The 22,735-nt window shown below is 24.1% G+C and overlaps 3 protein-coding genes across 5 annotated transcripts; 1 reads left to right on the plus strand and 2 right to left on the minus strand.

Annotated features, from left to right (window-relative positions):
• Window positions 1-1,445: 1,445 nt before the first annotated feature.
• LOC123266483 lies at window positions 1,446-13,433 on the minus strand. 3 transcript variants are annotated; one of them, XM_044730728.1, is made up of 9 exons: window positions 13,136-13,433; window positions 9,242-9,305; window positions 8,837-8,972; window positions 6,120-6,262; window positions 5,656-5,779; window positions 5,411-5,557; window positions 4,122-4,363; window positions 3,699-4,024; window positions 1,446-2,266 (listed from the first exon to the last, which is right to left on the minus strand). In XM_044730728.1, the coding sequence occupies exons 2-9, from the start codon at window positions 9,279-9,281 to the stop codon at window positions 2,111-2,113; spliced, it is 1,314 nt and encodes a 437-aa protein (XP_044586663.1). In that variant the 5' UTR covers window positions 9,282-9,305; window positions 13,136-13,433; the 3' UTR covers window positions 1,446-2,110. The 3 variants fall into 3 exon arrangements, with proteins under 3 accessions (XP_044586663.1, XP_044586661.1, XP_044586664.1); XM_044730726.1 differs by having other exon boundaries at window positions 3,684-4,024; window positions 13,136-13,431; XM_044730729.1 differs by having other exon boundaries at window positions 3,684-4,006; window positions 13,136-13,430.
• LOC123266484 lies at window positions 9,229-22,479 on the plus strand. The gene is made up of 6 exons (XM_044730730.1): window positions 9,229-9,389; window positions 10,981-11,124; window positions 21,146-21,252; window positions 21,337-21,444; window positions 21,551-21,641; window positions 22,176-22,479. Exons 2-6 carry the CDS (start codon window positions 11,043-11,045, stop codon window positions 22,400-22,402), a joined length of 615 nt encoding a protein of 204 aa, XP_044586665.1. The 5' UTR covers window positions 9,229-9,389; window positions 10,981-11,042; the 3' UTR covers window positions 22,403-22,479.
• Window positions 15,789-17,670, minus strand: LOC123266485 (60S ribosomal protein L32). The gene is made up of 4 exons (XM_044730731.1): window positions 17,552-17,670; window positions 17,207-17,312; window positions 16,974-17,126; window positions 15,789-16,000 (listed from the first exon to the last, which is right to left on the minus strand). Exons 2-4 carry the CDS (start codon window positions 17,297-17,299, stop codon window positions 15,842-15,844), a joined length of 405 nt encoding a protein of 134 aa, XP_044586666.1. The 5' UTR covers window positions 17,300-17,312; window positions 17,552-17,670; the 3' UTR covers window positions 15,789-15,841.
• Window positions 22,480-22,735: the final 256 nt, after the last annotated feature.

The raw sequence follows: 22,735 nt of genomic DNA on the forward strand, positions 1-22,735 counted from the left end.
CGAGGAAGGAGGAAAGCGGCAACTTTGTTTAGCGCAGTGAGACCAAAGTTGCCACTTTCCGCCAAGAGGGCAAAAAATATATAAATATTAATCTTTTTAAGATTAATAATGTCGAATAAACACACATAAAACCCATGATAAAAGGGCACAACACGGTAACAATCCCGTGTAAAAATCATCTGATATCATGATGAGGTTCATTATTATTATTTTGACACAAATATGAGATTCATATAAAAGCCATATTTAATATACATTTTAAACCTATAACAAGTAAAAATATTTATGGGAACAAACTTTTTTTTTCTCTAGATTATGAAATTTTTAGTTTTCTTGTTGGAGAAAGACAATTTCTAGTAATTTGATTACGAAAATCATCATGATATTAACAAGAATTTGGAATAAAGTGATGATTATATCTGCATAAAATCATAGTGATATTGTTAGCCTTTTTAAATCGTACTAAAAAATTATTGAGTCATAACTATATACAGGAAATGATGCAAATTAATTTAATCAAAGAAATTTTTAGCAGGATTCAAATTTTTTTCAAAATAAAAAATTTTTTCAAACCAAGATAGTTAGTGTTTTTCTAAATATTCGTCTAAGTTAAGAAAATTAAGGAAGAAAGTAAAGTAGTTCAACAGTATAGTGCATGATAAAAATACTGTTTTTCTCAATTATTATACATTTCCTCTGATTAACAGAAAAAATGAAAATTTTACTGATCTACTTTGAAAAAAAATTCTTTCCCATAAGTATTACTTATTACAGATCTCAAATGTATATTGAGATGGCTTTTATATAAATCTTATATTTGTGTTAAAATATGAGGCATATTTTTTTTAGATAAACACATTGTTGAAATACCATTAATATGTGTTAAAATAAAATTGATAATTTTTTTCAACTTTATTGTTTTGAATTGTTTTATTGAAAAATTTAATTATTTAAGATATTTTGTTGGAGGACCAAGAATAATGAAGCCCACAATTTTTAATTCCGTATTTGCGGTTTTTAAATAATAAATACTAAGCACAAAAAAACATACGGTGATTATAAAACTAAATGAATTTAAATAGATTTAGTTGAACTAACGACGCTAAGTCAAATTAACCCGGGAGCAGGATAGAAAAAAAATGTTTTAAGTGTTATTAAAACAAATTTATGTAGATTAGTTGAAAAAAAAAAATAAATAAAAAATCTGTTATGTTAAATCAATTGTATTATAAATACAAAGTTTCTTCCAATAGAATATTTTTGCATTATCTAATAAAGTGCGATATTTAGAGGTTGATAATTAAATAAATTAGAGTGATAATAACAATAACAAAGTAATAAATTTAAATAATTTAATTAAAAGAATACGAATCGTTTAAGTAATAATAACGAATTGTTATTCAATGAGTTGTCATGTGTAAAGGAAAGTATAGATATATTATATATATATATAAATATATATTATTATTATTATTATTTATTAATCAATTTTTTCAAATTAGTCAGCATTAGTTACTGTACATAGATATTAATAAAATAGAACGGTATTAATAATTTTTTTTTTTCTTTAAACGATAAATATTTGTGTATGTTTTTTTTATTTTTATGTTATAATTTATCTTCTGTGCTAGCCTGCGTTATTTTTAATGTATATAATTATTAGCCGATTCGGAAAAAATATACTTGAAGAAAAAAAAATAAAAATTAAAAAGAAAATAAAAGATGTATATGAAAAAAAATATATTTGTTATTTTTTTTTTTTTAATATTTTATGTAATTAAAATTATGTAATTAAATGGACTAGAACGAGCGGTACTCTACATCTAAAATACTGAAAATTTAATTACTCAATAATGCTCGATGTCTATTTTTACGTAATTTTTAAAAATAACAATCTTATTATAATTATATACAATATACATTTCCAAAGATAATTTAAGTTAACTTTTATAATAATTAATTATAATTATTAATTAATGGAAATGATGATAAATCGTTGGAACACGATTTATTTCTTATATTTATAATTCAATTAATTAATTGCCTCGCCCTTGAAATTTCTAATTTTTATACAAGATTCGATGATCTACTTAATTTAAAGTAATTTAATTTACATTGAATAAATCGCGAAAATTAAAATAACTGTTAGACATAAATTCATTCTTAATCGAGATTGTCCATTTCTCAGACCTTGCTGGTTTGGTTCATCGAGATTGTTTCCGCCAAAACTCCCAGCGTCTGGGTACCATGATTCAGTTACTGATTCCTGGTATGAAAAAAAATGTTTATTTTAGTTATCATGCTCATGCTTGTGACTTATGACTTATGACTAAGTTTAAGGAATGAGTCAATTTGCATCTAAAAGTTTAGGAAAGAGTTACACTACAGATTCGTAAGAATTTTTATTTTACCCAAAGATTTAAAAGCATGCTAATTTATTTCTATAGCAGAAATCAGACAGTTGTTAATTTAATTTGTAATAATTATATTTTAAAATTATTAACATTGAAAACAAACAAAATTATTTAATTAAATAATGACTTTTGTTAAATTGCACTGTACTTTCTTAAATATTGACATTTTTAAAGATATAAGCTCATCCTGGTGTTACACTCATCTAGAGCTTTTATTTAAGTACCCACATGCATTTTTGATATATTTGTCATATATACATATATGTAATATATATAAATATATAAAATATATGAAAAATTGATGTGGGTACTCAAATGAAAGGTCTTGATAAGTGTAACGTCAGAATGAGCTTATATCTTTAAAAATGTCAATCGTGCGCAAGATACAAAGTAATTTCTTAACTATTGATATTTTTAAAGATGTAAGCTCATCCCGATGTTATACTTATCAAAAGCTTTCATTTGAGTACCCACATGCATTTTTGATATATTTTTCATATATACATATATGTAATATATATAAATATATGATAAATTGATGTGGGTACTCAAATGAAAGGTCTCGATGAATGTAACACCCTGATGAGCTTATATCTTTAAAAATGTCAATAATTGACAAGATACAATGTCAATTCTTAATTATTGACATTTTTAAAAATATAAGCTCATCCTGTTGTTACAATCATCAAGAGCTTTCATTTGAGTACCCACATGCATTTTTGATATATTTTTCATATATTCATATATATAATATATATAAATATACAAAATATATGAAAAATTGATGTGGGTACTCAAATGAAAGGTCTCAATAAATGTAACATCGGGATGAGATTATATCTTTAAAAATGTCAGTAATTGACAAGATACAATGTAATTTCTTAATTATTGACATTTTTTAAGATATATGCTCATTCCGATGTTACACTCATAAAGAGCTTTCATTTGAGTACCCACATGCATTTTTGATGTATTTTTCATAAATACATATATGTAATATATAGAAATATATCAAATATATGAAAAAGTGATGTGGGTACTCAAATGAAAGGTCTCGATGAGTGTAACATCGGGATGAGCTTATATCTTTAAAAATGTCAATAGTTCACAAAATACACGGCAATTTCTTAATAATATAGACTTATTTTTATTTTTTTAACAAAAACTGTCAGACTTTTGCTGATTGAAAAAAAATCTAAGATAACTTCCCTTTATTTATTGTAAAAAATTCTTTTAAATAAAAGGGAAGTTAAGAAATTAAAATCTTACATCTTTAGAAGTTACCCAAGAACTAGTAGCCCATGCTGGAATTTCCGTAGTGACTTTTGGAGTAGGTGTAGTCCAAGAAATACCTCTTCCATAATTTTGTGACCGCTGAGTTACAACGACAGCCGGTTCTTCAATACTATGGGCAATCGTCGAAGATTCTTTCTTCTCTTCGGTCAATTTAGTTTCAGGCTCTGTGGCTGAGCTGGCAGTACTCTTAGGTGTCGCGGATTCCGAACTGGGAATTGGAGATTCTGTAGTCGACTGCCGCTGAGTTTCAGAGGCGACGATCGTCGGTGCAGGGCGAATGTCAAACTCTTCATTTTCTACAAAGTGATAAATCACTGTATAAATACTTATGATAGGATTCAACAAGCCTCGGCTATTTTAGGTTCGCATATATTTTTTTTTTAATTCTATTGGAATAAAAGATTGTTTTACTTGGCAGAACATTCAGAGATCTTCCGGTGCTCCTGTATGGAGTCGGACCATTTATTGCACTAGTACTTGCTCCGTGGAAAGTGCTTGCTTGACCAGAATAGCTGTCAGGAGATAATGTACGGTGATAAGGACGACGACTGACACCTCGGCTACTGGAGATGCTAGAGCTTTCGTCGATGGAACTAACTGACAGTGGGATCGTAGTATCAGTTACTGAATTTACGCAGTCTCTGTTGTGTGGACTAAAAATAATAAAATTTTGCTTTATTAAATAATGACTTTTGTTAAATTGCACTGTACTTTCTTAAATATTGAACTTTTTAAAGATATAAGCTCATCCTGATGTTACACTCATCAAGAGCTTTCATTTGAATACCCACTTGCATTTTTGATATATTTTTCGTATATACATATATATAATATATATAAATATACAAAATATATGAAAAATTGATGTGGGTACTCAAATGAAAGGTCTCGATGAATGTAACATCCGAATGAGCTTATATCTTTAAAAATGTCAATAGTTCACCAGATACAAGGTCATTTCTTAATTATGTAATATATATTTTAAAGATATAAGCTCATCCCGACGTTAAACGCAGTAAGAGCTTTCATTTGAGTACCCACATGCATTTTTGATATATTTTTCATATATACATATATATAATATATATAAATATATAAAATATATGAAAAATTGATGTGGGTACTCAAATGAATGGTCTCGATGAATGTAACATCGGAATGAGCTTATATCTTTAAAAATGTCAATAGTTCACAAGATACAAGATCATTTCTTAATTATGTAATATATATTTTAAAGATATAAACTCATTCCAATGTTACACTCATCAAGAGCTTTCATTTGAATACCCACATGCATTTTTGATATATTTTTCATATATACATATATATAAATATATAAATATACAAAATATATGAAAAATTGATGTGGGTACTCAAATGAAAGGTCTTGATGAGTGTAATGTCATGATGAGCTTATATCTTTAAAAATGTCAATAGTTCACAAGACACAAGGTCATTTCTTTTTTTTTAACCAAATATTAATACTTATTAAAAAATTTTTTTAAATTAGCTGTCTGATAATTTCAGTCATAAAATAATTCCATCTATAGAAGCTCTAAAAAATTATAAATACAATTTTTTAAAAGTAATTTTCTAGTATTAGTTCATTTTGCAATAAAAATCAAAAAATTGTCAAGTGTCTCCTAATTTAAAAGTAATTTTGTTATAAAATTTATTATTATTATTAATTAATTACTCACATATAATTTTGACATTGTTCTTGTAGGAAACTAAGAGCACGGTCAAGAATTTGCCGTGAAAATCTTGAAGCTGGACCTGAAGGATCGCCTCTGTCACATCTCTTACGTGTCTCAGTAATTACACACGATCTAAAGTGGTGATGTAAACTAAAAAGTAATTAGAAACTTGATGAGAAATTAATCAAAAAAAAAAAAAAAAAAAAAAAAATTTATTAACAAAAATATGTGATTTTATTTTTATTTACCAGCAGAGATTAGCTCGCGCCATTTCTCCACGTGAAACTTCGTTCACCAGGGCACTATATTCGTTTCCACAATGTTGTGGCTCTGTTACTGTTGCTTTTAAACAACTAGCATGTTGAAGATACTCTAAAAATATTAATTAAATATATAAATATAGATATTTATTTAATTGTTATACCTTCACTGTATATGCCATTAAAGTTAGCAGTAACTTGAAAATTTTAAAATTTATTTTAACAAACAAATTTGTTTTGAAAAATGATTTTTTCTAATTTTTTTTGCTATAATTTATTTGTTGCAACAAATTATTAATATTTAATAAATATCTGCTAAATTAATTTTCATTTACGGTATAAATATTTTATTTCTATAGAGAAGAAATAGTTGTGATTATCTTCACTGTTATTTTATTTCTTTTCTATTTAATGGATTGTTTCAATTTAGGTAAGCAAATTAAATAGAGTACCAGCTTGATAGGTTGACACAGAGCACATTTGATGAACTGAAGAAATAGGAGCTTCGACCGCCGCATTAAATTGATCTCTTCTTTGTTTAGAGAAACAACGGTCGATATATCGCTTTATGCAGTCGACAAAACCTGCCCATGATCTGGAATAATTTATTATTATTATTATTATCCATTATTTTAAAAATTATAAATAATTTATTTATAAATTAAAATTCATAAGTATAAACAATTGAAGTAAAAATAAAAAGATAAGTGTAAATTCTTGGTGCACAACATTAATATAATAAATAATTATAAAAAAATAAAAAAAAAGATCTATTCGCTCTGAGTGAAGCAATGGTAGGGGAAATGAAATCGACTGAAGCGTTCGCAGTGGTTACTTTCGGAGTTACGGGAGGCTATTATTCCTAAAATTGTAAGTAAGTACACGTGGAAGTATTTATTTTGTTTTAATTTTAATAAATTAAAAAAAAATGAGACACCAGAGTTGTTGTGTCTTAAAAAATACCAGCAGAAATATTTACTGCATTCTTTTTTATTTTTTATCATTATACGTACTTGTTGTTGATTCGTTTAACTAAAAAACAAAACTGCAATTATTACACTGATAAAAGGATTTATTAACTATTAATAATTTAATTTATTTGAAGACAATTATTTAATTTATTAAACTTTAATAAATATTTTTTAACATTCAATAAATATTTATTTGGTAGGAAAGTACATTTATTAATAGTTAATAACTATTTATTAATAGTTAACGAATATTTATTAACAGTTAATAAATATTTTGTTGAGTGAATTTGTTTTGCTTGTAATATCATATGATATGAAGATTTCTTATAAACAAAAATCATTTTTATAAATTATTTGTATTAATTATATTACATTATACCCTCGCGGTTTTGATAATGCCGTAAAAATACCGTAATTTTTCGGCATTTATGCTCATGCCGTATATTTACCGTTATAATTCGGTAATAATGCGGTTAAACTATAGTTGTTTTGGCCAGTTTTTATACTGTAGTTATACAGTATATATACTGCACTTATGCTGTACAGTTACCAAAAATATACTATACAATTACCGCATTAATGCCCAAATTTTACCCAAAAAATTCCAAATAATTACTGTAATAATACAGTAATTCTGCCGAATATTTTCTGACATAATGGACAATTATTAAAGATTTAGTTTTATTTTTAGTTCACTTCTATGTTAGAAATGAATAAAATGAAAAATTTCAAATTTTGCTTTTTATTCTCCATCGCTACTTTGCAAAAACAAATACTGTTTTTGAATAAAAAATATGTGGAATATTATTTTTTAATTAGGTATTTAGCGATAATTAATATAAAATAATACATATGTTAAGTAAATATATTCTAATTTTAATTTCAATTTTTAATTTCTCACTTAGAAAGTTGCAAATTTTCTAAAATCGAAAAGTTATATTGTTTCACATATATAATTATATTATTTAATTTTAAATATGCTTATCGTAAGATGGACGGTGTGGCTTAATGTATATAAAATAAGTAAAAAAACAATATGGTACAGACCGGGTAACTCAAATGGTAGAGTAGCCGACATGTCCCCGGGAGGTTCTGGGTTCGAATCCCAGTCCAAGCGTTATTTAATTTGACACCATTTTTTAAATATGGTTTTAATACAGTCATTTTACCGCCTTATTACCGTAAATATGCCGCATTTCCAGCGTAAATGTATCGCATTTTTACGGTAAATGTTCCGTAATTTTTCGATAAAAAAACTGACCAAAACAACCGCAAAAATGCTGAAAAAATACCGCATTAATACTGTATAATTGCGACATTTTTTCGGCATTTACAAAACCGCTAGGGTAATAACGTTTATTGTAAAATACCGAATTCTATCATAGCTCATAATTATCTTTTGTATTTATAAATATTAAAAAGGTTAATTTATTTAGTGAATTGAATTATTATCATGTATTCCAGCTATAGGATTATAAAAAGTGTCAAAAGAAAATGCTATTTTTGCTTTTGATTTTAAATAAATATTTGCTAACAGTTAAAAAATATTCATTAACAAACAAATCCTTCTATCGGTGTATAAAATTGTCACATATTTTTTATAACTTTTTTTTTTACAATTATTTATAAAATTTATTTATTTTTATGTTTCTTGCTATTGACATACGTATAAAAACATACTCTGACAGCCTCCCGTAGTTCATATTTTGACTGGCGCTGCAGTCACACTCATAGTGAATAGTACAAAGTAGAATTAAGTGAACCAAAGCTATGTTAGAATAAGAGACCAAAACGGAGTTACTTTAGATTTAAAAAATCTTTGTAAAATACTTTGTAAAACACAACTTATGTGGTACAAATAAAACCTATTTATTATTATAAATTAAAATTTAATTTATTTTTCAAAAGATTTAAAAAAATTACTAAAGAAGAAATGACTTTTATGAAAATATTAATTTTTTAATTTAATTTTTTTTAGTTAGTATAAAAAAAAAATATGTAAGTATTACAATTTTTAAATTTATTTCAAATAATTGCCATTTTATATCATTTAAAATTTTTTTAAAGAATTATTAATCTCCATTATCATTTTATTTTTTAATGACTGAAAAAGTTTTAATTAATGATTTTTAAACTTCTAATTTAAATAATAATAATAATTATATTTATTTTAGAAGTAAAAAAAAATAATAAATTACCTGCAAACTAAATCAATGTCTTCCATATTATCAGGGAAGATAAGATGAGGATCTTTTAGCAACGGATCTGCTAACGTGATACATTTCTGATGATCTTCTCTCCCACACCCGTAACTTGAAATCACACTTGCACCGTCTGAATTAACATAAAAAAAGTGATAAATTACAAAAGCTCTAGGTAATTAGTGTGACCTAAATTTTAGTTATTCCTTAAATATTTAGAAAATTACATTTTGATTTGATTTATTCAAGTAATATTTAATCAGTCAGGCAATCGACGAATTTGAATATTGACCCGCTGTTTAATTATTTAAATGAATATAAATAATTTATTCAATAGCGGCACTTGCCTTGGACATTTTAATAATAATGATTAATTAATTTTATTTCAGAGAATATACTTACTGACTAATATGAGCGCGAAAAGAACCAGCTGCGAGTACATTATTCAACGATGATACGTTTTTACCTGTTAAAATAACAGATTTAGTGATTATGATTGTTATTTAGGACATGGTTGTCATTATCAGCTATGACAAATTATAGCACGAGGGTGAGTAAATTATATCTAACAGGTGTGATATTGATTCAAGTGTACTCTAGTTTTATTTAAAAATACATGTCAATGATAGTTAGATATAATTAGAAGTATCAAAATATTTTAACTAGTTTTGTTAAAAGATTCTTTAAGTAACTTCAAGTTGTTACTTCAAAGAATTATATTTCAAAGTTTAAATTTAATGAACTTATGTTCATTATATTATGAATTTTAAAAAAATTTTCTTTTTTTATTTGGTTTTTTAAAATTAAAAAAAAATTTATTGTAAAATATTAATGTCTAAAAAATAAAAAAATTTTTTTTTTACTTAGAAAATTAAAAAATAATTATTTTTAAAGGTATGACCATAAATTCGCTGTAATTAAAAAAAATTAAAGAAGAAAACTTAACGCAGTAATTTTAAATTAAATTATATAAAAAAAAATTGTTTATACAAATGTTTATACTAATCACAGGTACAATTGTTTATACAAAAAAAAATTTATTGTAAAATATTAATGTCTAAAAAATAAAAAATTTTTTTTTTTACTTAGAAAATTAAAAAATAATTATTTTCAAAGTTATGACCATAAATTCGCTGTAATTAAAAAAAATTAAAGAAGAAAACTTAACGCAGTAATTTTAAATTAAATTATATAAAAAAAATTGTTTATCCATTTTTTTTTTATATAATTTAATTTAAAATTACTGCGTTAAGTTTTCTTCTTTAATTTTTTTTAATTACAGCGAATTTATGGTCATAACTTTGAAAATAATTATTTTTTAATTTTCTAAGTAAAAAAAAAAATTTTTTATTTTTTAGACATTAATATTTTACAATAAATTTTTTTTTTAATTTTAAAAAACCAAATAAAAAAAGAAAATTTTTTTAAAATTCATAATATAATTAAAATTTTTTTGAATAATTTAAAAAACATTTATTTATATAAAATTTTAAAAAATAAATTAAAGAACAAAATAAAATAAAATAAATTTATTTTTATAAAAAATATATTTATATAAATCTTTACATTCAATTAAAGATTTAAAATTCAAGTGATAATTAAAAAAATCATTTTATATTTTTGAGAAGAAATAAAATTAAAAATAAATTTTTTTTTTTATTTTTTATGTCCAAAAAATAAATACTATACATTATTTAGAGAAGAAATTTCAAGTATAATTTCTTTAATACTCTAAAGAAGAAATAAGTGTTAAAAATTACTTAAAAAACTTGAAAAAAAACTCCTCTTATAAATAAAACTAAAAAAGAATCTTTTATAGACTAATATAAAATAAAATAATATAAAAGTGTTATTCCTAAATCTATATCACCTTTCATACTAAATTAGTAAACGATGATGTCGATAACGTGGGTCAGTTTCGCAAGGTTGCGATTAAATATTTAATCAAGATAATTCTATGTAATTCTGCCTACCCTTTAACATTTTTAAGTTAAAATTTAGACAAGTTTCAAAGTCAAAGTCAAGGAATAATTAACTACTACCTTAAACCATTAATTGTCTTTTTTTTTATTTACTTATTACGTGTGTTTAAAATAAAAACTCGGGCAAACAAAGTTTGATTTTATTTAATTGATTCACAGGTAAAAGTAGGCAGCCGCTCGGAGAGAGGGTTCCAGAATATTTGCTAACATTATTATATGTTATGGACATTTCCTACATTACTGTAAGCGCAGGAAAGACAACAAAGACCACACCTGAGTGCACCCATGTGCAGCCACTGAACCGTAAGCTCCTAGTTAAATAAGCCCCTCAGTGTCCTCCAATTTTATTTTTTTTTTTTTTTTAATAATAATAAGAACTGTATTACTTCATAGATTTAAATTTGTATTGAAGTCATTATGCGGACGTAACATTTTTAATAAAAATTAAAATTATGAAAACTACATTAACTTATAGGCGAATCGATTAATCATAAATTATTGCAGTGTAAAGAAGTGCAAGGGTAAATCCTTGAAGAGTTCCGATACATTGTTTGGGTAAAGCTCAAAAATAAGTACAGAGTTAGAAAAATTCAAGTTTTAATTCCTTTAATCACTTTTTGCTCATTGTTACATGACTGCATTCTATCACGATTTGTTTCACTTGGCGGCAACCCCTTAAGGGATAAAGGAATTTACATTTAGGTCGTCGCGACAATGATTGATAGTATCATTGACTTTTTTAAATAAACTCTTGTGAGGAAATAAAATTTTTTTTTATTAATTTTTATGTAAATATCTTGAATTATGTTTTATTATTAAAGATATTTTTTAAATTGCTTAAAGTCTTTGAAATATTGCACTGATAAAAAATTATTTTTATTTAAAAGAAGAAATAATTTAAATAAGATATTCATTTTTAAGAATTTTATAACTCTAAATTAAGACAAATTATTAAATTAAATTAAGTAAAATTTACTTTAATAGAACATTTTTTTTGTTAAAAAATTCTAATAATTTTTATATAAATATGGTGAAGTAAAAATAAGTTCTGTTATCAAAGTAGATATTTCTTAAATTGATGTAAAAAATTTCCTAGTTTTTGAAATATTGCACTGATAAAAAATTATTATTATTGAAAAGAAGAAATATTTAAATAAGATTTTTTTTTAAGAATTTTAACATTTTAAATTAAGACAAAAATTTTTAAATAAAGTTTATTTTAATAGAAAATTTTTTTGTGAAAAAATTCTATCAATTTTTATGTAAATAAGGAAGTAAAAATAAGTAGATATTTTTTAAATTGATGTAAAAAATTGTCTAAAGTGTTAGAAATATTGCACTGATAAAAAATTATTTTTATTCAAAAGAAGAAATATTTAAATAAGAATTTTATTACTTTAAATTAAGACAAAAAATTGTTATATTAAATTAAATAAAATTCAATTAAGAAAATTTTGTTTTTTTTTTTAATTCGATCAATTTTTATGTAAATATTTTGAAGTAATAATAAGTTCTATTATCAACGTGGATATTTTTTAAATTGATATTCAAAAATTGCTAATAGTTTCTAAAATATAATACGAATAAAAAATTATTTTAAATCAAAAGAAGAAATATTTAAATAAGAATTTTATTACTTTAAATTAAAAATTCATAAATTAAATTAAATAAAATTTATTTTAGTCAAGAAATTTTTTTTTCTAAGTTCGAACAATTTTTATGTTAATAAAAAATAAATAATTTGATAAAAATTAAATAAAATAAGAGTTTTATCGCTTTAAATGAAGATAAAAATTCTTATATTAAATTAAGTTAAAATTTCTTCTTAAAAAATTTTTTTACTTTAAAAATAATAAATTTTTTCAAACCAATTAATATTCATTTCATGTCAAAATAATTAATATAAAAAATTTATTAGAAAAACTATATTAAAAAAAAAAAAATTTTAAAGAAGAAACATTAAAATTTATGGGATAAAATTATTCTTCTTGCGCTTAATAATTATTGAAAAAATAATTATAAAACTAAAAATTCTTACCAATGATACGAGGAAAAATTTTAAACTTTCATTTCACAATTAAAAATTTAAATATTATAATTAAAAAAAAAAAAAAAAAACAATTTTATTAAATTAATTTTTAATCAGTTAATATAACAAATTAATTAATATTCATTTTATGTCACAATAATTAATAGAAAAAATATTTAAAAAAAAAATATTAAATAAATTTTAAAGAAGAAATATTAAAATTATTCATCTTCTTGCACTTAAATAAATAAAAAGGGATTAAGTAATAATAATAAAAATTCTTACCAGTAATAAGAGATAAAATTTTAAACTTTCATGTCACAATTAAAAATTTAAATATTATATCAAAGAAGAAATAATAAATTACTCGTTGTAATTGTTGAGTAAAATAAGTAAATAATATTATTTAGCAGTCTTGGATCGATGAAGAAAATAATACTTGGCAAAGAGAAGTTGGGTAGATGGTAACAAACAGATTAGAACGAAAGCTTAGAGAGTATCGAGAACACCAGGCACAATCCGGTCGGGTCGAGTCACGGTGAAGAACTGGCCAGCGGCCGGCGGATTTACACACCACGAAACGTTTGAAATTTACCTACGTCGTAAAAGTATCGTCCACTGTGCTATTATATTGTAATATACTACGACCCTTCCATTGCAACCTGCCAGCAGCATTACGAGTATGCTCAGGTGTTTAATGTCCAGTCCAGAGCTCCCTTTGTTTATCGATTCGTACGCAGGATCATTTGTATTCTTCAATTGCTAAAACTAAAACTCATATTTTATCTTCATACTCTTGTAAATATAAATAACAGTCTTTTTCAAAGTAAAAGTTTATTTAATTTACCGTGGCTAAGAAAGTCAACTCTCTAATTTGTCTTTTTTACTCTTTTTACAAATTAATCGACGTAATAAACTTTTGATTTTATTTTTAAGCCCCCGGCCTTCGGTTTTTATTTTTTGTCCGACTTACATTATTTAAAAGTCGACTTCATAAGATCATCAGCTTCAGATAATCTATCATTGATTATAAACTTCTTCTTACTATTATATACTGTTATATATTATTTCTCAGTGCGGTGTACTATTAAATAAATCCAAATTAATGCAGAAAATAAAACTATTTCTTCCCAATTAAATTCTAGAAAGTTTGATATGCTGCTATGCACCCCAGTAATCAATTATTACAAAAGTAAAAAAAAATTTACAATTAATTTTCTATTATCAAAATCTTAAAACTTTTATATTTTTTTATTTTTCTCTAAAAATAAACTAGGTCTAGAAAATTGTTTTTAAAAAATTAAATTTGTAATTTTTTTGAGTTTCTAAACATAGAATTTTGTTAATAATTTTTTCTTCTTATAATTTATTTATAAAAAAAATTTTTAATTATCAAATTTCATTATTTCTTCTCTAAAAATTTTTAAAAATAGAAAATAAAAGCAATTGCTTGCACGGTCATTGAAATCGCTGAATAAGTAATGAAAAAAATTAACACCAGTGAAAAAATTGTCACTATACGCATGAAAATATTGTAACAATTGTACTAATGCGTGATAGGAAATGCTAATGATTTTGGGAAGTGATCTTGTCGGATGATTGTCATGATGTTAACGCTCTGCTGCTTGCTCTATTGACGGATTTTTTTTCCTATGAAATAATATAAATTATTTTAGATTACTCAATTCTATAAATAATTAAGAAATGACCTTGTATCTTGTGAACTATTGACATTTTTAAAGATATAAGCTCATCCCGATGTTACACTCATCAAGACCTTTCATTTGAGTACCCACATCAATTTTTCATATATATTATATATTTATATATATGTATATATGTAAAATATATCAAAAATGCATGTGGGTACTCAAATGAAAGCTCTTGATAAGTGTAACATCGAGATGTGCTTATATCTTGAAAAATGTCAATAATTAAGAACTGACCTTCTATCTTGTGAACTATTAACATTTTTAAAGATATAAGCTCATCCTGATGTTACACTCATCGAGACCTTTCATTTGAGTACCCACATCAATTTTTCATATATTTTATATATTTATATATGTATATATCAAAAATATACCAAAAATGCATGTGGGTACTCAAATGAAAGCTCTCGATGAGTATAACATCAGGATGAGCTTATATTTTTAAAATATATGTTATATATGACAAATATATCAAAAATGCATGTGGGTACTCAAATGAAAGCTCTTGATGAGTGTAACATCAGGATGAGCTTATATCTTTAAAAATGTCAATATTTAAGAAAGTACAGTGCAATTTAACACAATTTTAATATAAAATAGTTGAATAAAATGGTTCAAACTTTAGAAGTACGGAGAGAAGACTGGATATATCCAGCAGACATATCAGAATATGCAAAGTAACGTCCGCATAGCTTTTCAGTCAAAGTGTGTTACTACCCGTCGTAAGTTAAGACGGTCAAGCAGAGGTCGATAATCTTTTGCTCCTGGGTCAGTTAACGCTTGACACGCGAACTCTGTATAGTACTCGGGTTCGCTAACTTAAACGGGAATTAAATCTGTTCCAGTGCAGTACAGAAGATCTGTAATTTATTTTTTACGGCGCCTCGTCCTATTTTTTTTTTTTTTTTTTTTTTACCTTTTCTATTGTAAAATATATAATATAAAATTACAGATATATTAATCTATTGGGTTTTTATTTAATGATTCATTTTAAGATCTGTAGACGATTCAGTATCGTGTGATTATAATGAGGGGACTCGCATGATTGTCGATGCAATCAGAAATAGTTACTGGCTTGACACGCAACTGTTTTATCCAGTACTTCTTTTGTTCTGCGTCTTACTGAGATTATCAACTGTAACTATAAATATAAATAAAAATAGAATTATTTTAATACCTAGAAAATATTTTAAACCTCAGTTAATAATAATGAATAATACTGTGAATGTTGTTTAGTTTTTGTTTATATTTAATTAAAAGTAAAATACAAATTTCCAGCTTATTCGTTTTCTTCAGAACGGATACGTGCGTTAGCGTTCGTTACACGGATAGACAATTGCTGGGCACGTTCAACAATGGATTTGCGTTTTTTACTGCTTACTGCGTGGGCGATTTCAGCGCAGAATTTACGGTTCTGCATCATCAGGACTTCCAACTCCTAAAACAAAAAAATAAATTATTATTAAAAATAACAATTTTTAAACGATCTTAAATTTTAATCAAATCTTGTCAAAAAAAAAATATCAAATATTATAATTTAACCAAAAAAAAACTTATTTAGCAAATTATTAAATATAAAATTCATAATTTGGAAAATAAATTTTTTTTGACTAAGTTTTAATAAATTTTTTAAATTACACTCTAATATCGAGACAATTATTAAAATGTTAATTTAATTAATAGACTTCTGTCGATTTTTAGAATTTTTATATGTTAAATTATTATGAAAAAATTTTACAATTAGAAATTAAGAAAAATTACAATTAATTTTTTTTTTTTATTATTGATTTATAATAATTAATTTTCGATATTATAATCAGCTCCCAGACGAAATAAAAAAACAGGATAGATTGTTGAATTTAATAAAAATTATTAAAAGAAATTATAAAAAAAATTTTTTAGTTTTAAATAAAATTTTAATTGCTAAACAATAAATTATTATTATTATTAAAAATAAAAAAAATTTTTATCATATTTTCTAAATTTTCTAAATGTGAAATTTTTATTTTTTGCAATAAATTTATCAATAAAAAAAAATTCTAAAAATTGTCAGATATCTGCTCTTAATTTTTAAGATCTCAATGTAATTTTAATAATTAATATCAAAGAATATAATAAAAATTAACGACGATTTAATTAATATAAAAATTAAGTTTTAGAATTTTCTATATTAAAAAAAGTATTACAAAAAATAAAAAATTGATTTGTAAAAAATTTGAAAAAACTTCAAGTGCAATTTAAAAGAAATATTTTTTAGTTTCAATTTAATAAATAAAGCAAAAATTAAAAACTTTGGCTAACTTTAGTATTATTATTTAATTGATAAGTCTCATCATTTTAAGAAATGAAAGATGATTAATTTCCAAATTAAATCTTTGCCACTCTAATAAATAATTTGGAGTAAAAATTACCTTGATATTGTGTACGAGGACTTTCCTGAATCCAGTGGGTAGCATATGTCTAGTTTTAGCATTACTACCGTATCCAATGTTGGGCATCAAGTACTGGCCCTTGAAACGTCTACGTACTCTGTTGTCAATACCCTTGGGCTTCCTCCAGTTACGCTGAATAATTAAACAAATAAGTAATTGTTGACTTTAAGAAAATTAATGTGTATAAACAAATACTTAGCAAGAGGTTATACCTTGAGCTTGTCATAGCGGTCGCTTTGATGTCTGACGAACTTCTTTGTCCTCTTCTTGACAATTGTCGGCCGGTATGCTGGTCTGATTGCCATTTTATCGCTAAATCTGAAATACAAAAAATAAAAAAACACAATTTAGTATCAATTATAACCTCCAAACTATCACGAGCACAGTGGCGAGTTTAATTGTTTCATCTTTTTTTTCAGATCATTTCTAGAAAGAATATTCTCAGAAAAATTGAGTTTTGGTAATTGTTTATAAAATTAAAAATTTTTTATGTTTACTAATACAAAGATTATATTTTTATTTAAGGATTTAATTGGAGTAGTTGCATATACACGTACCGTTACCTTAGCGAGGCGAAATGAAAAAGATGGGGATGAGAGGTTAGTTGTCCTAGCTCTATAATATAGTGTACAGTGTCACCGTGAATATTAAACTATAGCAAAAAAATAGTAATTTAATAATAAAAAAAAAAAGTTACTATTTTTTTTAAAAGTCCCTAGAATTTTAAGGCTAGTTTTTAAAATTATTGCGCGCGCAATGTTATGCTTCCATCTAGTGGATGTTATTTTTATTTATTGACTAGAATTCAAATTTGCGCGCGCAAGCGCGCGCCTCATATTTATGGTCATGATATATTTATGTGTAGTTTATGTATATTATATTCACTTTCAACCAATCAGAATGAGAATAAATATTTTCAACCAATCACATCACGAATAAATTGGTTTCACGGCTACCTTAAGTTGGCGGGGAAAACTCAATTTTTTGCAACTTTTTTTTGCTAATTCGATTGTTCGTCGTTTGTTCGTGATTGTTTGAACAAAAAAAATTTTTGTTCGTTTTTCGTTTTTTTTTTTTTTTAATTTTCAAAAATTTGATCTAAACCTAGCGCCGACAATTATGGTATCTAGACTTTTTTTTTTTTTTTTTCAATCAATCTAAGCTAGTTATTGTTTGTTCGATCAAAAAAAATGATTGTTCGATCTTATTTACGCTGATAATTAATTTTTGGTTTCACATACATTTCATCTCAATTTTATTATGGGAAAACTTTACTTACTGTAGTTATTTCGCCCGGGAGTATTAAAATACTCGGTTTCAGCGCGGGAAAGGAATCATTTTAAATAAAAGAATTCTATTTAGACGTTATTTAATTTTGATCAAAATTATTTAGTTGGTTTCAATTTATTATTCAAGTTGACAAAATATTAAAAAGCTTCAAAATATAAAATTGAGGTTTACAATGACGTGATCTTAGCAATCTAAGCTCTCGGTGAGAAGTGTCGTTACATAGTTTTTCCGAAGAGCTTCAAACTCCGTTCTTCTCCCACCATAACTTCCATACTTACATCCACTCTAAGGAATACATAAGCACACACATTTTCTACTACATATAAATGATCCTTATATACTAACATGTATTTTCTCTATACTAGAATTTGAATTTGCGCGCGCAAGCGCGCGCCTGACTATAGCATTTGCATATATTTTCATGCTTATGATATATTCGACCAATCACGTTACGAATAGTTTGATGCCACATACATTTCATCTCAATTTTATGTTAGGAATTTTATGTTAGGATCTATATATATTTATTTCAGCCTATCGGCCTGAAAGTTAGACTTCAATAATATACACTTTTAGCAATACAGTCATTATGTTTATTTAACTATTTTTATTAATTTAACAGACCCTTTTAAAATCTATTTATAATAAAAATTAACTTATAATTAACTTGAAATTAAATTACAATAAAAATTATAATAAACTATAACATGAAAATATATATATTATATTGTTTATAATATGTTGAATTAATGTTTGAGTTTGACTAATTAATAACTTGAATTAAATATTGTTTCTATTATTTTACAATCGGATTTTCTAATAAAATTATAAGTCAGTTTAATTATTATCATGTATAAAAGAATAGACATTATCGTTTAATAATAAATTAAATAATAATTATTAATTATAAATTAAATACAAGATAATAATTATTAATTATTTTAACTTAATTTTGCTTTACTACAATATTATATAAAGTTAGATTTTAACAGTAAATGTTATTTAACAATCTTATTTTTGTTTAGTTACATATGGTTTTGTATTATTCTTTGTTACTTTAGAACAAGAGTCTATTGAATTTCACACGTGTCTTTTACGACTTTTCCTCATAGGGTTTTAAGTTCCATGTGGCGAGAAATAGTCCTTGAATTATTCAAGTACTTTTTATGGGTTCTGAGAATTCGGTTACAATGTCCTTTTGTACCGAAATATGTTTTGTTATTTTATTTTATTTTCTTTTGTAAATAAAACAGAGTTAACTAAAAGATGTTTATTACAACTGGTAAGAGTAAAAGCATTAAATAAATGATTTGAATATTTACTTCGAATATAAAATTTAACTAATTTTAATCATTTAAGGAGGTCCTTTCGCCGCCAATGTAAAATAAAAAATATTAGATTATGAGTAAATTTAATTTTTTTCTAATACTTAAGGTCCTTATTTATCTTATAGTGAGGTTTAAATTATACTTTACCGGACAAATTTTTGAAAAAATAAAATTTTTAAATGTTAGTATTTGTTCAGAGTCTTACGAGAAAATCAGACGTTTGCAGTATTTCTCGAATTATACTATCAGTCATGGATTAGATGAAGTAAAAAAAAACTAAAAATCAGATTTTCCAAATATTCAGGTTTCTTTTTTTGCAATAAAATATATCAGTTACCGAGATATTTATTGAGAAATTAATATTTAAAAATCACAAAAAATTCTCAAGTTACCTACAATAAAATGGAGTCAAAAGATTTTGCATCGTTGCGTAGCGCGCGAGCTTCAGACCATTCAATAAATTCAAACTAAACTTTAACGCGCTTATGTTTTTCATTCATACTTATTAGTTAATTTATTGTTAACAAATTTTCATAATTCATAATTGAAAAATAAAATGTTATGGTTTTGTGACTAAACATTTTTAATTAATTTATTTATTTACACTGACTGCAAAAAGTTAATTTTTGTGTTTATATGAAAATTAAGCTAAAAAAAAATATTATTTGGACTTTTTAAATAAAGGAAAAATTTTTTAAGTAAATAGAAATTTTATTACAATAATTGTTTTAATTTTTTAAATTACAAATTTTGACTTTTTTTTATAAAAAAAAATGATATTAAATTTAGCTGTCACTTAAAAATTTTTTAATTTTTTTAACACATAAATTTACTCCAAAAAATTATTTTTAAAAAATTACATTTTTAGTCTTAAAATTTTGAAATGTCATTTTTTTTTATAATTTTTTTTTTGTCACAATTTATTTGTTAGAAAAATTCTTAAAATTATCAACTATCTGCTAAATTAATTATCATTAAAAAAAAAGGAATTTTAAATTCCAAAAACAAAATTATAAATTTATAAGTTTGATGAAAATAATTGTCCAAAAATTTAGGTGTTATCATTAATAAAAAATTTGTAATTATTAAAATTTTAATTTTTTACTCATTTTTGATTTCACTTAAAAAAATTAGAAAGACAAAAAAAAACAATGTTAAATTTTTGATGACAAAAGAAAATTTATTTTACCTATAGGTACAATAAATATATTTTTGTTTCAAAAACTAAGGGCGTGAATTGAAGGACAAATAAATTTTAAAGAGCTTGAAAGAAATCTTTGTATAGTTCATGTCATAAAAATTTTGGTACCTACATTGGTAAGATAAGACAATCCTAGCCATAGAGGGAGAAAAATTTTCTACCTGCTACATTTTTTTTTCTACAAAGGTTCCTCTGACTAGTAGAACTTCTTTTCATTTATTACAATTGTAACGTTAGTACTTAGGTGTTTTATCACGCGCTAACGTGTTTATATTATTTTAATAATTTTTTGCAATCACTTTTTAAGTTTGTGACGATGCCGGCTATTTCAGAGACCAGAAAAGAGTTCGTTCACGCGACGCTATCTCCAATGGCTTTAATGTTCCCGTCTCCGAATTGGAGATTTATGTACGACTGGATGAAGACTGACGAGAAAAATGTAAGAGATTTTTTTATATATATCTATAATTTGAAAGTTTTTTAGTGAATATTATTATTTATTCTGTGATTAACTAACCAGCAGAATCAAGAAATGGAAGCCAGTGCTTTAAAAGACAAAATTTGGAATTCATTTCTTTCAAACTCAAGCGCTTATTTGGCTTCCGAGTCCAAAAATTTACCTAACATGAATGTAAATATTAAATAAAATTAGTTATTTAATAATTAATAAGAAGAAGTACTTATTTTTATTCAATAAATTTTCTTTCTTTTAATAAATTTTAATTTTGATTTTTAAGAGATCGGAATGCAATAACTGTGATGCAGGTATGGATAAAGAGATAACTTCATTAATAAACATGACGCTTCCCACGTATGCAGAACTCTATGGTAATTTTTTGTGATACTGAACTTAATAAAGTTAGCCGATATTTTTAATTTTTTTTTCAATAATTAAATTAGAACAAAAAAATATTTTTTAAAAATTGCACTTACAGTTTTTTAAGTTTTTTACAAATGAAATTTTTAAAAAAATTTTTTTGTAATAATTTTTTCAATGAAAAAAAATTCTTAAAATTTTTAGATGTCGGCTAACTTAATTTTCATCTGAACTTAGCAGGCGTCTAAAAATTTTTGATTTTTTTTATTAATTAAATTAAAATTAAAAAGATATATCTAAAAAATTGCACTCATAGTTTTTCAAGTTTTTTACATGTAAAATTTTTTTTTTAAATTATTTAATTGAAATTTTTTCAATAAAAAATTTCTAAAAATTTTGAAATGTCAGCTGACTTCATTTTCATTAAATTTTCACTAAATTTTTTTGTAAAAATCTAAAAAATTGTAAATTATCTGTTGATTGGTGTTTTCTTGAATATTTAGGGAAAAAAAAAGATTAATTGAACATTTTTGGTTTTTTTTTAGAATACAAACCACCCATCGACATTGAAGCTGGCAAACCTGTGCAGATGGACGTAGCTGAAGATAAAATTGATCAATTTATCAAAAAGTATTTACCTGAAGAACGTAAAAAGGTTCCAAATTGGATAAAAATTTTAGCTGCAGTTTCTTTTTTTTTAGGTATTGTTATAACAATATTAGAGATAACTTTAAGCTTTGGGGTGTTTTCTTATATTTATCCTTACTTTTAAATTAGACATCATTGTTTTTAGCGACTTACTTTGTATTTTTATTCAAAGAAAATTTTTATGTATTAATAAAAATATTTCTTAGACTGACAAACTTTTTATAATATACTTCTTTTAATTTATTTACTAGATTTATAAATTTTCAGCTGAAATTTTTTAAGAAATCCATTAAATAATAATGAAAATTAAGTTAGCCGACGTCTGAAAATTTCTGTAATTTATTTTATTGAAAAATTATTTTTAAAAAAATTAAAAGAGAAAATTTAAAAAACTATATGTGCAATTTTTTCAAAATTATTTTTAGTTTTAATTTAATTAATAAAAAAAAGTCAAAAA

This window comes from Cotesia glomerata, linkage group LG6, assembly GCF_020080835.1.
Source record: "Cotesia glomerata isolate CgM1 linkage group LG6, MPM_Cglom_v2.3, whole genome shotgun sequence".
Lineage (NCBI taxonomy): Eukaryota > Metazoa > Arthropoda > Insecta > Hymenoptera > Braconidae > Cotesia > Cotesia glomerata.

Coding starts and splice junctions, on each gene's coding strand:
- LOC123266483 (XM_044730726.1), bottom strand. CDS start 9,281: ATGTACTCGCAGCTGGTTCTTTTCGCGCTCATATTAGTCA. Junction 4,364..5,410: donor GAACAATGTCAAAATTATAT/GTGAGTAATTAA, acceptor TATTATTTTTAG/TCCACACAACAGAGACTGCG. Junction 4,025..4,121: donor ATCTCTGAATGTTCTGCCAA/GTAAAACAATCT, acceptor GTATTTATACAG/TGATTTATCACTTTGTAGAA.
- LOC123266485 (XM_044730731.1), bottom strand. CDS start 17,299: ATGGCAATCAGACCAGCATACCGGCCGACAATTGTCAAGAAGAGGACA. Junction 17,127..17,206: donor ACCGCTATGACAAGCTCAAG/GTATAACCTCTT, acceptor TTAATTATTCAG/CGTAACTGGAGGAAGCCCAA. Junction 16,001..16,973: donor TCCTCGTACACAATATCAAG/GTAATTTTTACT, acceptor TTTTTGTTTTAG/GAGTTGGAAGTCCTGATGAT.
- LOC123266484 (XM_044730730.1), top strand. CDS start 11,043: ATGGACATTTCCTACATTACTGTAAGCGCAGGAAAGACAACAAAGACC. Junction 21,445..21,550: donor AAAATTTACCTAACATGAAT/GTAAATATTAAA, acceptor TTGATTTTTAAG/AGATCGGAATGCAATAACTG. Junction 21,642..22,175: donor CACGTATGCAGAACTCTATG/GTAATTTTTTGT, acceptor GTTTTTTTTTAG/AATACAAACCACCCATCGAC.